Consider the following 16,695-nt stretch of genomic DNA (forward strand, 5'->3'; position numbering starts at 1 on the left):
ATGTTCAGAATTCAGATTGAAGCATACCTTCTTCACTTTATTATTTTTTTTGATCTATTTCTTCTTTCAGAACTGAAAAGGCAAATCTTTTCATATCCTATATATACAACATAATACATTTGGCCTCAAGAACAGCTGGAGTAAGGATAAGTAAAAGTCCTTGGTCTTCAGGGGGAGAAGTGAACTGCCATAAGCTCACCATCACCCTCCCTTCTTCTGATCCTGCTGGCAAGTGAAGTTCTCTTGCCTCTCTCACTCCATCCCCTAATCCTTCCCTACAATTCTTTTAACCCCAAACATTGAACCAGCATTGAGTGAGAGAAGAGCAATTCCAAACATATGCTAATAGTCATTGTCCAATAGATAATTAGCCTTAAGTGCTCAGTTGTCTGATTCAAGTGCACCTATTCAGAGTTTCAGCCCTTTACAAGAACTGTGACTGATATGGAAATATGTTTTATATTATAGTACATGTATAATCTATGTCAAATTACTTACTATTTTAGCAAGAGGAGGGGGCAGAGAAAGAGAAAAATTTGGGGACTCAAAATCTTGTAAAAATGAATGTTAAAAAATGTCTTGACATGTAATTGGGAAAAAATACTATTTTAAAAAATTTAAATTCTATTAAGGGAAACAATGTTCACACAGAGGAGTAAAGACAAAGTAATTTTGGCAGGGGTGAGAACATCAGCAACCTTAGGATCAAAGGAGATCCTATATAATGAGGCCACCTTTGAAGGAAGTTAATCCTTTTCTAAGCAAGAGTTGACAAGGAAGTGAAGTCTAGGCATAAAGATGGAAAGGAAAATGCTGAAAATATGAGTTATTACTATTATTGCTCATTTTTTTCTGATTTCTATTACTCTTAAGAAAAGAAACAGAAAAGAAAAGCAATCACTATTTAAATAAGGTAGAAGAGATTCTGTTCAAAGATTAGTTAGACCAGAAAACTCCTAGAGTCTCTTCCAGATCTGTGGCCTTTAAAGAAAAATTCATGTATAAATATATAGAACTATTTTCATTCTATTGTATTTCAAATAACATCTCTTTTTGTGTGTGTGTGTTGTCCTCCCTGCATTAGACTGTAAACCCCTTGAGGAGACAAGCAATTTTTGTTTGTATTTGTATTACCAATGATTAGCACAGTTCTTGGAACATAGTAAGGACTTATTAAAAGTTTTCTCTATTTATTAGATGGTGCTGTAGATAGAGCACTGGACCTGGAATCAGGAAGACCTGAATTCAAATCCAGCACTTATTATCTATGTGACTCTGCTTTCCTCAGTTTCCTTATCTACAAAGTGGGAAAAAAAAATACTAGTTAATACCTCTTAGGGTTTTTGTGAGGATCAATCGAGATAATAAATTGAGGTAATAGTACTTAGTAAGTGGCTGGCACACAGTAAATCCCATATAAATATTAACAATCTGAAGGTTTTTTTGTTTTGTTTTGTTTGAGTTACTTTCAATTCAAGACCTTAGAGAGGGGAAAAAAAGACCCTTCTTAGGGATGTAAATGTGACGGGGAAGAGTGAGCTGCAAAGAAGTTTCTCTGATTTCCCCACAATCTCTTTCCTAACAACCTAACAACTCTTTCCTAACTTTTCCTAACAAGGTTTTGACCTTCCCTACCAGTCCCATTTCAACGTCTAAGAATTGGACTACATCTCCCAGAAGGCCATGCTCTCACAACTCACAAATTTAAATCCGATTCTGAGTCAGGCTCAGATCCAGTCTGGGAGTAGCAGAGAAAGCAGACGGCCTGGAACCTGAGAGAAGTGAGAGTTACAACAGCAGGAGCAGCAGGTTGGAAAAATGATAGGCATCTTCGTGCTGCTCACCTCCTTCTTTTCCTTCCTGTACATGGCATTTCCCTACATCAGGTCTGTGTTCATTCATTGGCTCATTAAAAACTTTATTTACTCCTGAATCAGGGACCCACTTCTGCTGAGAAAGGAAAAAGTGATGGGGACCGACTGGGGGAAATGAGCGGGAGCAGCAACAGCAGGAAGGCAGTGGTTATAGCTTTCACCCTGAAAGATGAGAAAGGAGGTCAAGCCAATTTGCCAAGTGGATCATGCTGTGGAGAAGGGATGATTTTGCTTCAGCTGAAGCATAATAAATTCTGTTCCAGCCTTTTATTTTTACTCTGTATATGTCTCTCTGTGTCAAATGGGTTTCTTGTAAACAATGTATTGTACGGTTCTGTTTTTTAATCCACTATGCTATTCACTTCTGTGTTATGGGAGAGCACATCTCATTCACATTCAGTTATGATTACCAGCTCTACATTTCCCTTCAGAGGATGGGTGATTTTGAATCCTTCGGGGACTGGCAAGAAGAATGAATGATTACCTTAGTAGATAACTTGCTATTGGAATCTAACTGTTTTGATTATTCTTAAGATATGGCTGCCTCCCTGTCTACTAAACATTCCTAGTCCAGATGGCATTATGGAATGACATGGGTCATGAGTGCTGAAGGATTAATTAATTCATGCTTAGGGGAATTCTGGGAAATAAATGAATAAACTGGTTTCCTTTGAAAGTCCCATATCTTACAGACCTCGTTTCTCATTCTGTTTTGTGATTTCTGTGGTTAGACTTTTGTAAATGTCAAGAATTGCTAAGGAAAATCTGAGAATTGTCAATAATCGAAAAATTGGAAGAACAGTCACATCCTCTTAGGCCCGTGTTCCTCTTCTTTCATTCAAATCATGATTTGGCAGCTATGGTAGTAAGGAAGAGCTCTAGGCTCAAGAGTTTTGTCTGTTGTTAACAAGTATTTAAGTGCTGGGATTAATAATAGAATAGAAGCATTGTACCTCAGATGGCTCTCTTCCTATACCTATGGAGATGTAGAGAGGTGACTGCAGCTGAGTATTCCTATAGCAGATGACGAGCGTCTGCTCAGAATTTGTCCAGTGGTCTTAGGTAGACTAGTTTATTAAATTAAGTCTTGTTAAAAGCATATTATACTTAGTATGATGTGTATTATTTATAGGGTATTGATAAAGTAAGGAACCTACTTTTAAAGGACCATTAAAACAAACTTGTAAATATCCTGGCCATATGTCCTTTAAGGTCACTTTGAACTCTTAAGTTCCTGTGACTCTATGTCCCCTGCTATGTCATGGACTTGTTTTTGAGTTTTCACAGTCTTTATTGCTAGTCAGGAAACTTTCTTCTGATTTGGCTTAAAAATTTTAAAAATAAATATTTTTAATATCAATCAGTATAAGCATTCAAATACAGGAACAATAGCAAAAGAAAAATAGGCACAAAACAAATCAAAACAAAGTCTTTTTATCCTCTTTGCTCAGATGATTATCCCTTGCTCATAGGCATACATCACCTTCTAACAGGGAATTCTATCGGATTGCCTCCCTAAGCCAAAAATAATCTGTTGACCTCAAAAAAAATTAAGGTTAAGAAGCATGTTCTCTATGTCTTCAAATTGCATAGAGAAAGAATGGAAAAAATCTGTAATTATTTCTTATGCAAGTCAGATAGGAATTGGGAAAGAAAATGAGATTTATTAACTTTTCCTGTGTATCTATAGAAAGTATTTTGCTGGTGGAGTTTGCACATCAACTGTGCAGCTTCCTGGAAAGGTAGTTGTGGTCACTGGAGCCAACACGGGCATTGGGAAGGAGACGGCCAAAGAGCTTGCTCGTAGAGGTAAGCCCATGTTTTTCTTCCTGATACTGTCATCCAATTTGTCCCATTTCACATGTCTTTGCTGTTAGTTCTCCAGTTTTAGGCATATGGCCAGAAGTTCAAGAACATCTTTAGCAAGTATCCTCATTTGTAAGATACAAGGGCCTGAGCTAAACTAGTGGTTCTCAACATTTTTTGTACTGCAAGACCCTTTCAACCAAAAACATGTATTGTGAATTCCCACGGTAATTTGATATATTTCTCAAAAAATTCTTGATAATTATTTACTGTTTTATGGCACCATTAAATAATTTTTAGCTCAAATTCCATAGACTTGAAGTTTCAAACACTGGACCTGAGTCACATTGTAAACCTCTCTTTCCCTGTTTCCTCTTCTTACTATGTGACAGATATAATTATTAATATATCTATAAAGTTTTACTATCTTTTATTAGAAAAACTGCATGCATACATTCAACACTGCATTTTTTCTCTCCATCTCATTAATGTCACATACAAGGGAATATACACCTATGTTAACAGTTCTAAGTGCACAAGTTCCTGAAAATCCGAAAATTGTCACAATTATGTTGAAGAATGTAGCCCACTTATTTTTTATGAAAGTGCTCAGCTCCGGATACCTCCTCATTGGCTACCTTCCAAATCTCATGCAAGAATTTGAACCCAGAGACGCAAGTAAATGGTTCTTTTCCTCTTTCCTTTGCTCAGGAGCCAGAGTATATATTGCCTGCCGGGATGTACTAAAAGGAGAGTCGGCAGCCAGTGAGATTCGGGCTGCAACAAAGAACCAGCAGGTGTTCGTCAGGAAGCTGGACTTGTCTGACACCAAGTCAATCCGAGCCTTTGCCGAAGGATTCCTTGCAGGTGATGGGGGAGCAGGGAGGCTAGAGAAGAAAGAACACAGGTTGTAGGAGTAGCTCTTCCACCCAGAGCGCTTCTCCTTGCATCAGCATCCCAGACCTCAACCAACTGGTTCTGCTACAAGAACCTGCAGGACAGGGACTGGAAGGAAGCAAAGGGAAGGGCAGCTAGACAAACTGGGTGGGGCACTTATTTTCCTCTAGTCTCAGCTGTGAGAATATGAGAAGTGCTAGGCTCCTTGCCGGGGCTTGAATTATAACATCAAGGTGTGGAACCAATGTTGCAGAATCCCTACATTGTCCTTTATTGTTTGATGGTCAGTGAGCCAACGACATTTTGTGGCCATCGGCACACTAGGTGGGGCGTATCGGCTGGTGCTGCACTTTGGAGTCAAGGAAGAGGGATAAGCAGCTTTTGCCTGCTATTTAGAAAGATATTTAGAAAGCTTAGGATGGAACACCATCCTAGATAAAGCGCACTCTACAGGATGTGCATTTGGTTACTGTAGGGAAGGTTATACATAATGTTTGTAACTGCCAACATGCACACTTTCATGCTTTCCATTGTGTATTAGATGCAATTAGATGGTAAGCTCCTTGGTAAGTTCCAGGGATTGTTTTTCTTTTTATTATCTTAATTTTTAAATTATTTTTAATTAAATTAAATTTAATAAAATTAAAACAATTCAAATAACAAATAATTATAATTGTATTAATTATTATTATTAAACTTATTATCATATCTAGGACTTAGCATAGTGCCTGGCACATAGTGGGTGCTTAATGTTTATTGGATTAGATTGGATTGGATTGAGTGAATCTGCTAGGTGCAATCATGGGTAAAGGCCCAGGGCAGGTACCCAGGATCTTAATAATTGGGACTGTGGCAAGCTCATTCTTTTTTTGTTGTGTTTTGCCAGAGGAAAAGCAGCTCCACATACTGATTAACAACGCAGGGGTGATGATGTGTCCCTACTCCAAAACAGTTGATGGCTTTGAGACACAGTTTGGAGTCAACCACTTGGGTAAGTAGTTTATCCATGCTGAATGCTGACCCATTCATGCTCTTCCTGTTCTCAGTCTCACTTCCAGAGAATGAAGCCATTTATGTCACCTTCCTTTGATTTAGGAATATCTAGCCCAAATTCAGGGTTCCATAGTATTCTCTTTTCTTGTATGGACAATACTAAGGGTTTAGAACCATGATAACGTGATAGAGCATCTGGCAAAATTCTTGCTCCCAAATGCTAGGATTGTACTCTGGGACACACAGAACATTTTTATTAGCACAAATGTGCAGTTTTGTATATTGAACACACAGACTGGGAGTAATTGTCACTCTTCCCATGTTCCTACAAATTAAGATTTATCCTATGGACAAACCTGAACCCACTGGGGAATACACCAAGACAAATTACCTTCAGACTGGCCAGGAATCTTCACATGATCTTCAAAAAGGCATTATTTTCCATACATTAATGTCATTCTCTAAATCATTCTCCCTCATCATCACACTGATATTCTACTCATTTTTGGTACTCATTCAATAACTGTTCCATACTCAACACAAATAATCAGGGGGCAACTCCCTAATATGTCTGTTCTACCAATTAATTACCAGAATTAGAAGAATATGGTTGCTACTTTTTGTGGCCTCAGGATAGCTCTGGTTATAAGCATTTGTGTGTTTAATGCCCCTCCCTGTTGTTCATATAGGTATGCCCCCAAACCAAGATATGGCAGATTGAACCAGGGGCACAATAAATTGTTCAAACTGATATCAAGCAGATTGATTAGTGCTGATTCATCTCTCTTCCCTGATCTCTCATTTAAAATGGAATTTTCTTCCCATATAAACCAGAATTTCAGGAGATACTGGGGTGAATGGTGTCAGTCTAGTGTGGGGGTGGCTCTAGAACAGGACATATTGAGCAAGGTTAGGTCTGGGAAAAAAGATGTGGCTAAAAGAATCAGGCAGAGGCACTAGAGAGAGACTCAAAGCTTGAGAAATTTGGGGAGCATTCACAGGTTGGAAAGCCAAATGGGAAAAAAAGTGAAGGCTATTGGGCTATAGCAGTGGGGAAACTCCTGGAAAGAAGGTTAGATTTGGAGAGAGGGCCCTTAGGCTTGAACCCCAGTCATGTTATCTGATGGAGCAGCAGGTGGTGCGTGCAGTGGACAGAGTGCCATGTCTAATCAGGAAGATTCATCTTCCTGAGTTGGCATTTGCCCTCAGAACTGGCTATGTGATTCTGGATAAGACATTTAATCCTGTTTGTATTGGTTTCTTCATCTGTCAAATGAGCTGGTCAAGGAAATGGCCAATCATTCTAGTATCTCTAACAAGAAAACCTCAAATGGGTCATGAAGAGTGACTTGACAGTTTGTACTTGTTACCTATGTGGACTCAGGCAAGCCTCTGGGCCTATTTCCTTATGAGGGGGTTGAACTGGATGATATCTCAGATCACTTCCAATTCTCAGTCTGGTAGTCCTCCAAGGCTTTTGCCCTCTTTTCTCCTTCTTGCCTATGGCTTGGATTCACATAGATGTAATCATGGCCTAATAGCAAAGGCTATTAGTGTTCTCTGCTCCTAATTGGGCAGGAGCAGAGACTGGAATTATCAAGAGATAATTACAAAGAGAGGTAAGACAAATAAAGAAATTGCCCGTCCTTCCTTTTGTTCATGGTACATGTGGTAAAAATTCCTTTATGGACTCATTTTCTAATCTCGTCTCTTAACAATGGGGCAGAGTTGAGATAGCTTCAGCAGATAGTCAGGAGAATTTGAGTTCAAGGCCAGCCTCAGATCCTTGATATAGCTATATGATCCTGTGCAAGTCATTTAACCCTAATTACCTTGCAAAAAACCACAGTGAGTCAGAGGAGCAAGAATGATTTCTTCACAATATCCTATGAGATAGTTATAGTATCGGCCCCATTTTATAGATGAGGAAACTTGGATCAGGTTGAAGTGACTTCAACTAATTAATCAGTCAATCAATAAACATTTATTAAGTACTTACTGTTTGCCAGGGATGGGTTAATATTAAGTGATTGAGATACACAGATAAAAATGAAATGAATTTCAGCTGGAAGAAACAATATACATACATATATAATTACATATAAATAGCTGCACTAGCAGCTAGGGGGAGGGAGAGAGGATGGGTAAGGGTGAAAATAAATAAAATTTTAATGTAGAATATAGTCTAGAGATTTAAGAGATGGTGGTGGTGAGGAGGGAGTATTCCAGGCATAGGGGATAGCCAGTACAAAAGTATGGAGTTGGGAAACAGCAAGCAAGGTAGTAATTTCTAATAAAATTGGAAAGATCATACCAAAGCATACATATAAGCATTTATTAAGTGCCTAATAGTTGCTAACTACTGTGCAAATTCTTGTTATTATGGACCATGTAAGTATGTATAAACATAGACAGAATGAATTAAAAATGAATGGTTATGGAGAGAGGGGGAAGATTTGGGGAAATCAGGAGGGTTTCAAGTAGAAGATGGGGTTTAAGCAATAAGGATTATATGAAGCAGAGATGAGTAGTGAGGGCATTCTAAGTCTGAGAACTTGCCAATACAAAGGCTTGGAGATAGGAGATGACAGTGTCACATGTGAGGAAAAGAGAGAAAATCAGATTAGCTGGACTGCAGGATATGAGAAACAGAGAAAAACATAGTGAGACTAGGAAAACGGGTTGGGGCACATTGTTAAGGATTCTGTAAGGCATTCATGGAAATTTGTATTTTGTCCTAAAAACAATAGGAAGGCATTAAAGTTTATTAAGTTAAGAAATGCCATGGTCAGATTATCATGCTTAAGAAAAATCATTTTGGCAGCTGTGTGAAGGATAGAGCAGAGTGAGGACAGATTTGGCTCAAAGGTTTGTTGATAAATGTTTAACAACCAGTTCTTCAGGAAAACAAAATAAAACAAAACAAAATGTTTAAATGTATCCATTTAACTTTAAACTGTGTTTTCTGATTTGTGGTTTAAGTGCTCACACTGAAAATTTAACAACTAGTTCAAGTTAGCTCCAACCTACCTTGAATTTGAGGTAGGGTGATTGTACAATTGATAAATGTCAGAGTCAGGATTTGAACCTGGTTCTCTCCTGGCTCAATGTTCAGCATTCTTTTCATTCTAAAGTAGAGCTAGTCAATTCCTCTTCTTATTTCCTATTTTTGGACAGTTGCTTTCATTTTCATAGTTTTCTCCATCATTCTAACCCTCTATTCTGTTCACAGGTCACTTTCTTCTGACTCACCTGCTTTTGGAGAGGCTAAAAGAGTCAGCTCCGTCCCGTATAGTGAACTTATCTTCTGTGATTCATCATTTTGGTAGCATTTACTTCCGTGACCTACAAGGGGAAAAATATTACAATCGTGCCTTTGCTTACTGCCACAGCAAGCTGGCCAATGTGCTTTTTACCCGTGAATTGGCTTATCGGCTAAAAGGTGAGTTTTGGGGCAGCTAGGCTGTGTAGTGGATAGAGCACCAGCCCTGAAGTCAGGAGGATCTGAGTTCAAATCTGTCTCAGACACTTAATACTTCCTAGCTGTGTGACCCTGGGCAAGTCACTTAATCCCAATTGCCCCAGGAAAAAAATAAAGGTGAGTCTGGAGCTGAGAAATGGGGGCACAGATTTAAGTTTAAGGAAAAATAGTGGGAATAAGGATCAGAAAAAGTAAGAAAGACCCTCAATGAGAGCTCCTCATTCCAATCAAGTCAGAGGTCTATATGTTGCCCTACTCTCTCAGAACAACCCTCCCCATGTTACCCTCACTTTACCCCAGTGCTCAAGAAAGAAGAAAAGAAAACCATGCTAACTAAGGGATTTATAAATATGATCTCATTTGATCCTTGCAAAAAATCTGAGAAGTGCTAATATTATCCCCATTGTGAAAACTGAGGAAAATCAGATTAAGTGATTTCCCCACACAGCTAGTAAGTGTCTGAGGCTGGATTTACACTCAGATCTACTTCCATCCATCCTACCACCTGCATTCCAATTGATTGTAGGACAGAGCCAGTGATTCTATTTGGTAGAAGGAAGAGATTATTTATCAGTTTATATCCAATGGGAGATGGCTTCTATCAAACCCTGTCATAATTCAAGTGCATCAAATGGGAGCTATAGACTTATTCTGCGAATCCTTCTCCAGTATAATCCCTGTCCTTTGTGTCATAGGAACTGGTGTCACCACATATGCAGTCCATCCAGGCATTGTCCAATCTGAATTGATGCGTCACTCATTCCTCCTGTGTTTGTTGTGGCGTCTGTTTACCCCTTTTGTGAAGTCAACTCAACAAGGAGCTCAAACCAGCCTCCACTGTGCTTTGGCTGAGGGTATTGAGTCTGAGAGTGGCAGATATTTCAGGTGCGTATTAGCCTGATTCTCTGTTTGTATGGAGGAAATGAAGTCTCTAAACTCTGGAGAAGAAATTACAGTCTTTGGCACAGCAGAAAGAATACTAGATTTGATGTCACAGGAGCTCAGCCATTTGCTAATACTTATGTGAGACAAGTCATTTGTCTTTTTTAGTATGGAACTAGTGTGGGGTCCCAAATTGTCCAATCTACAATAAAAGTAAAACTCTAAGTCAATAGTTCTTTATTAAAGGATCCATGGCCCCCTCTAATGAAGAAGACCTTTGATCTTCCTCACAATCTGAGATGCTTCCTTTCTTTAAAGCCTTAGTTTTATAGTGTTTGATCCCCAAATGATACAGAAAACACAATTAAGTCTCATTGACTATTTGACTTTTCAGGAGAATCTTCAGCTCATGTGTGATGGTGGAGGATATCCAAATATGGACAGGGTTGACTGTCTCTCATTGGTCTTACATTGGGCAATAGATGGGGGGAAAAGATTCACAGGCAGCTCCATATAGGGTCACCCATTGGTCAAGTACTCAGAGGACCCATTGGTCCAATACTCACAGAACCTGCTATAGGGCTTGTTCCTTAGAAAATTAGTGACAAAGGTAGAAGTATAATTCAAAAATAGCTAGGGTACTTTCCATGCCATTGAATCACCATCTGCCACATTGGGCTTAATATTTTATTCATCAGGCAGTGGTTAAGCAAGTGGATTTACTAGATGGACTAACTGCATATCAGTAGACAAGTATAACAGAAATAATCATTGCCCTCAAACTCAACTAAATAATACTAATTGGAAATAAATTAGGGGACTAAATTAATCATTTCCCACACTGAAGGTTCCTTCTAGTACTAGTAGTGAAAAGGAGAGGATGTGTTAGGCTGGTGGCTAGGGGTTGGGACAAACATTATGCTGTTATTCTGTAAAAAAAAAAAATTGGAAATGTGAATAGTTCACAGAATGAAGTTCTTTTATGAGTGTTCATCTTTGTTGCTCAGCCTTGTAGCTTGCTAACAGGTGCCAGGAAGTGGAATATTTTTTAGATATGTTATAACTACAATTTTGCTTCTTCCTTCTCTTTTACTCCTCGATTCTTGTTAAAAATGGAAATTGAGAAGCAGAAATCAAGATAGTTTGCATAAAAGTAACAGATTTGTTGTTTATGCTTTAGTCATGTTTTAGTCGGGTCCAACTCTTCATGTGTCCATTTGGGACTTTCTTGGCAAAATTACTGGAGTAATCTGCCATTTCCTTCTCTAGCTTATTTTATAAATGAGGAAACTGAAGCAAAAAGGGTTAAGTGACTTGTTCAGGGTCACACAGCTGGTAAGTGTCTGAAGTCAAATTTAAATTCTTATGCTACACTTTGCACTCTTTCCATTGTCTCACATAGCTGCTCCATAATTAAGGGCAAATATTTGCAAATTTCAAATTCTACACATTTGAAGTTAGACTAGAATCCCTATGCTTTTCTCCTTCTGTAGAATGGGTAGTATCACTCATCTCATCCTATGCTAAGTGCCAGTTCATGTTTCCAAAAGCATATGATGGAAAGTCCAGATCCTCTTTGTCCTTCCCCTTCAACCTTGGGATTCTCTGTTAGTTTCTTTCCTAAATTGTTTAATCCAGCCTAATACAAAGCACTGAATGTAGGTCAGTTATAGCAGCTTAGATCTAGGACTAAAAGGAAACTTGAAGGACATCTGCTGTATCATTCTGGGAAGATCAGATCTGAGAATCTAGAGACCACAAACTTCTAAATTTTTAGACCTTCATAATAAGCCAGACAAGTGTCTAACCATTCAGCCAAATACTAAAAGAAAGGTTTTACGAGTCCAGAGCCACTGTTCTTTCAGGTCCATTTTGATAGCAGTTGACCTTGCCAAGAATAGTACTGTCCATCAAGGACATAGAAAATGGAAATCTCATAGGATATTTGTCTGGCTTGGGCTCCAGAAACTGGAGCTCCACACTTCTCTCCCATATTCTAAACATCTTCCTCTCTTCCTTAGTGATTGCAGGAAAGCGTGGGTGTCCCCAAAGGGTCGCAACAACAAAACGGCCAAGCGCTTATGGGAGGTCAGCTGTGAACTCCTGGGCATTTAGTGGAAATACATCGTGGCAGAAGAGAAGTGACTTTATACTCTTAACCTGGACTAACTGAGCCCATACAGCCAAAGGAGAAGACACACTGAAGGATCAGCTGCTGCCTGTAGACACATTCCTCCTCTATTTTACCTCCATTACCTGTCTGAGAACCTTGTCCTACCTTTGCCCTCCTACCAGCTTGGATCATTTGGATAGACATTCACATTTACACAATCTTCTTATCAAAGAGTATGGTGAGTAGTGCATGTGCATTGTTGGCTTAAGCCTAAAGGGCAGGCCCCAACTCACAAAAGGCAGCACTGAAAGGCTTCTGAGGAAGGTAACATTGCTTTACCCATCATCATACCTGGTTCCAGCTGGTTAGTCTTCCATTTTAGAAGCACTTTTTACTTGACCTCAGAGAAACTGAAAAGGGCCTAGAGTTACCCTGACCAATCCTTCTTATCTTTAGAAAACCAATCCTTGTCAATGATGTCAGGATACCCTCTGGAAAATCCTCCCTAAATCTGGACTCTCCTTCGGCCATTTCCTCTGAGCCACCTTGCTTTGCTGCTGTAAAGACAGTCTTTCTCATCTCTAAGCATGGGGACAGTTTCCTTTTGTAAGTTTTTGTTTGTTTGTTCTCCTTAATTTTTTGGAGAAAATAAAGACCAAATAAATTCTTCATCTCTGCTTTTCTGTTCTGGGCTCTCAGAATAATAAGATCATGGAAAAAAGGTTGTTTTGGGGAGTTCAGTAATTCTGACTTCATTTATGGCCTTACATATAACCTACAACTTTCTTTTTATTTTGCCCTGAGAACTGTGATTTCATCCATCTAGAGTTATGAGGAAACCAACTCCCTCCATCAGTGCAGACTCAGTATTTGCTTTGCTATCTGTAGTTTGGGGAGTTGACTAGGGACACTGAGAAGTGACTTGCCTCGAGTTAGATAGCATGTTTCAGAGTCAAGACTTGAAAACTAATCCCCCCACTATTCTTAACATGATTAACATGGGAGCCCATAGACTCCCAGGAGAACTGGTGTATGTACAGATCCACACTAGTGCCCTCTCATCACCTGTAGATCTTTGAGGTCCTGTCAAGCCTTAATGATTGATGATTCAGAGTATGAACCATGTTGGCAGTGACCTAAATCACACAACTACGGAGTAAGACCAGAGAATTTGGTTAGATAGCACAGGTTACTTGGTAGAACAGCTGTAAGACAGTCAAAACGCAGATATTTCCCTAATCTCAATTATCTAAAATTTCATGATGGCTCAGGTTCAAATTTGACCTGATCCCTATTTCCTATTTCTATAGACAAGAGGTTAGAAAGAAAGAAGATGCTATAATCCCATAAGGGGGTGACCAATCATATTATTCTGGGAAGACTGAATCTGAGAATCTAGAGGCCACAGACTTCCGAATTAGTATTTTTCTAGACCTTCATAATAATCCAGATGATACTAGTGTCTAACTGCTCAGCCAAGTACTAAAAGGAAGCCACATTGTCCTGACTCCAACCTAGAGATGATTCCTTGGACATCTTGTTCATGAAAGTGATTTGGTTCCTCTGCTAAAATGCCATTGGGAGTTCTTTAGAACCTCTTATGCTATAAAAGAGAAGATTGGGCATTCCCCATAACAGGATGGGGATTGGCTAGATCAAGATGTGATGATTTTGCTCAGATAGAGCATGTTCAGATCAAGGGAACCTTTGATATGGGCTAAGTATACTAGAAATAGTTGTGTAGGGATAAGGAAAGACAAGAAAAAGGTAAAGGGAAAAACAGAAGTGTTGGATTGGAGGCAGAGCTGGTAAGAAATGATGATGAACAAAGCACAAGCAGACCTGGACAGAAGATGTCTAGAATATATAATCTGGAGTTCTGGGATTAAGGTAGAACCTGGGAACAAAATTTAAGAGCAGAAAGAAAATAGAGAACACATAAAGAAAAGAGTATACTATGGGACAGTTGTAGAGAGATACTATTTGCAAGCCATTCTCCAGTTGATAAATGGTCAAAGGATATGAACAGACAATTCTCAGATGAAGAAATTAAAACTATTTCTAGACATATGAAAATATGCCCCAAATCATTATTAATCAGAGAAATGCAAATTAAGACAACTCTGAGATACCACTACACACCTGTCAGATTGGCTAGAGTGACAGGGAAAGATAATGGGGAATGTTGGAGAGGCTGTGGGAAAACAGGGACACTGATACATTGTTGGTGGAATTGTGAACACATTCAGCCATTCTGGAGAGCAATTTGGAACTATTCTCAAAAAGCTATCAAACTGTGCATACCCTTTAATCTAGCAATGTTTCTACTGGGCTTATACCCCAAAGAGATACTAAAGAAGGGAAAGGGACCTGTACGTACCAAAATGTTTGTGGCATTTTGCCCTGTTTGTAGTGGCTAGAAGCTGGAAAATGAGTGTATGCCCATCAATTGGAGAATGGTTGAACAAATTGTGGTATATGAATGTTATGGAATATTATTGTTCTGTAAGAAATGACCAGCAGGATGAATACAGAGAGGACTGGCGAGACTTACATGAACTGATGCTAAGTGAAATGAGCAGAACCAGGAGATCATTATATACCTCAACAACAATACTGTTTGAAGATGTATTCTGATGGAAGTGAATTTCTTCGACAAAGAGAAGATCTAACTCAGTTTCAATTGATCAATGATGGACAGAATCAGTTACACCCAAAGAAAGGACACTGGGAAATGAATATAAACTGCTTGCATTTTTGTTTTTCTTCCCGGGTTATTTTTACCTTCTGAATCCAATTCTCCCTGTGCAACAAGAAAACTGTTTGGTTCTGCACACATATATTGTATCTAGGATATACTGTAACCTATTTAACATGTATAGGACTGCTTGCCATCTGGAGGAGGAGGTGGAGGAAGGGAGGGGAAAAATCAGAACAGAAGTGAGTGCAAGGGATAATGTTGTAAAAAATTACCCTGGCATGAGTTCTGTCAATAAAAAGTTATTTAAAAAAAAAAAGAGATACTATTTGATTAACTTCCAAGCTCCTTTGATTTTCTGAAGTTATATGACTCTATTGTCTTGAGAAGGTAGATTTTTTTTCTTTTTAAAAAAACATTAGTAGCTTTTTATTTTTCAAAATATATACAAAGATTGTTTTCAACATTCACCCTTGCAAAACCTTATATTCCAAATTTCTCTCTCTCTTCCTTTCTCCGGCCCCCTAGACAGCAAGCAATCCAATGTAGGTCAAACCTGTACAATTTTTCTAATGTATCTTTTATCATTCTGCCTAAGAAAAATCAGATCAAAAAGGAAAAAAAAAATAAGAGAAAAAAAGCAAGAAAACAACAGTAACAACAAGTAAAAATACTATATTGTGATCCATACTCAATTCCCACACTCAGTCCTCTCTCTGGGTACAGATGGCTCTCTCCCTAACAAGGCTATTGGAATTGGCTTGAATTACTTCATTGTTGAAAAGAACCAACAATGGGTGGTTTTTCAGAGAAAGAAGTTTACCCAGAAATGAGTATTGTGTACACCTGAAATTCAAACATTAAAGGATTTTAGATCCACATATAATTAGCTACTGGTAAAATGTACATTCTGGTGCTTCAGAAACCACAGGTAGAGAAATTTTCCCCTTGGAAGAGGCTCCACTTTTCACACAAAAGTCTAAGCCTTAAATTTACAGTGAGAAGATATGATGCTCAATTCCATTTCATCATATAGCTCCAATCTCTAGAAAGCCAAGGTTTCAATATTTTCAATTTCTATATTATTCAAAGCCCCTACATTGCCCATCCTGTCTCCAGTTTTCTTCTGGAAGACTCAACTTGAAATCCTAACTGAGACACAGCCTGTTCAGTCAGAGTATTGCCTGGGCAGGGGAGAAGAGACTGTCCCCTTTCCAAAGAACAGAGTGCCAGTCTTCATCTTAAGTAGTCTTTCCAGAAGAGAATTGCTCAAATTACTCTGCCAATCTTGATGCCCTGAGTCATGGCCCAATCTGTAGATCTTTCTTCTTCATATGTGAATATGATCACAGATACTGTTTTTTAGTTCATCTCTAAGTGCCATAGACAAGACTCCAAATATCACCACCAATTATGAGGAACTAAGAGAAAAATATCCAGGTGGTAAGGAAACAATTCCAGCTCTTCCTTTACTCCACATCTTTTTCTTCTCTATCTGTTCCATAGGATCATGTCTGCTTTCATGGGAGATGCTGTTGTCTCTAGATATTCAGAACTGAGAGTAAAATATTCTTTTCCCTTCAAGTTCAAATGAGATAAGGTTTGAATTTTCCCAGAGGAACTTTCTTTAGAAAACTGAAGAAAAAACAAAACTGAAAGGAAAAAAATACAGAATTAGAAAAGGAAAGGAAAGGGAGAAGGAAAGAAGCTTTTATCAAACACCTACTTATGTGCTAGGTACATGCTAAACACTTTACAAATATTATCTTGTAATGATAAATTTTGGAGAGGATGTGGGAAAGCTGGGACACAAATACATCGTTAGTGGAGTTATGAGTTGATCCAACAATTTTGGAGAGCAATTTGGAACTATGTCCAAAGGGCTATCAAAAAATGCATAATCTTTGATCTAGCAGTTTCCCAAAGAGATCATAAAAAAGGGAAATGGACC

At 38.6% G+C, this 16,695-nt stretch overlaps 1 protein-coding gene across 1 annotated transcript; it reads left to right on the plus strand.

The window, feature by feature from the left end:
• Positions 1–1,747: 1,747 nt before the first annotated feature.
• Positions 1,748–12,717, plus strand: RDH12 (retinol dehydrogenase 12). The gene is made up of 7 exons (XM_051977883.1): positions 1,748–1,886; positions 3,565–3,683; positions 4,392–4,547; positions 5,464–5,568; positions 8,803–9,012; positions 9,747–9,936; positions 11,955–12,717. The coding sequence occupies exons 1-7, from the start codon at positions 1,819–1,821 to the stop codon at positions 12,046–12,048; spliced, it is 942 nt and encodes a 313-aa protein (XP_051833843.1). The 5' UTR covers positions 1,748–1,818; the 3' UTR covers positions 12,049–12,717.
• Positions 12,718–16,695: the final 3,978 nt, after the last annotated feature.

Source organism: Antechinus flavipes, chromosome 2 (genome assembly GCF_016432865.1).
Source record: "Antechinus flavipes isolate AdamAnt ecotype Samford, QLD, Australia chromosome 2, AdamAnt_v2, whole genome shotgun sequence".
NCBI lineage: Eukaryota > Metazoa > Chordata > Mammalia > Dasyuromorphia > Dasyuridae > Antechinus > Antechinus flavipes.

Coding starts and splice junctions, on each gene's coding strand:
- RDH12 (XM_051977883.1), top strand. CDS start 1,819: ATGATAGGCATCTTCGTGCTGCTCACCTCCTTCTTTTCCTTCCTGTAC. Junction 9,013..9,746: donor ATTGGCTTATCGGCTAAAAG/GTGAGTTTTGGG, acceptor TTTGTGTCATAG/GAACTGGTGTCACCACATAT. Junction 9,937..11,954: donor GAGAGTGGCAGATATTTCAG/GTGCGTATTAGC, acceptor TCTCTTCCTTAG/TGATTGCAGGAAAGCGTGGG.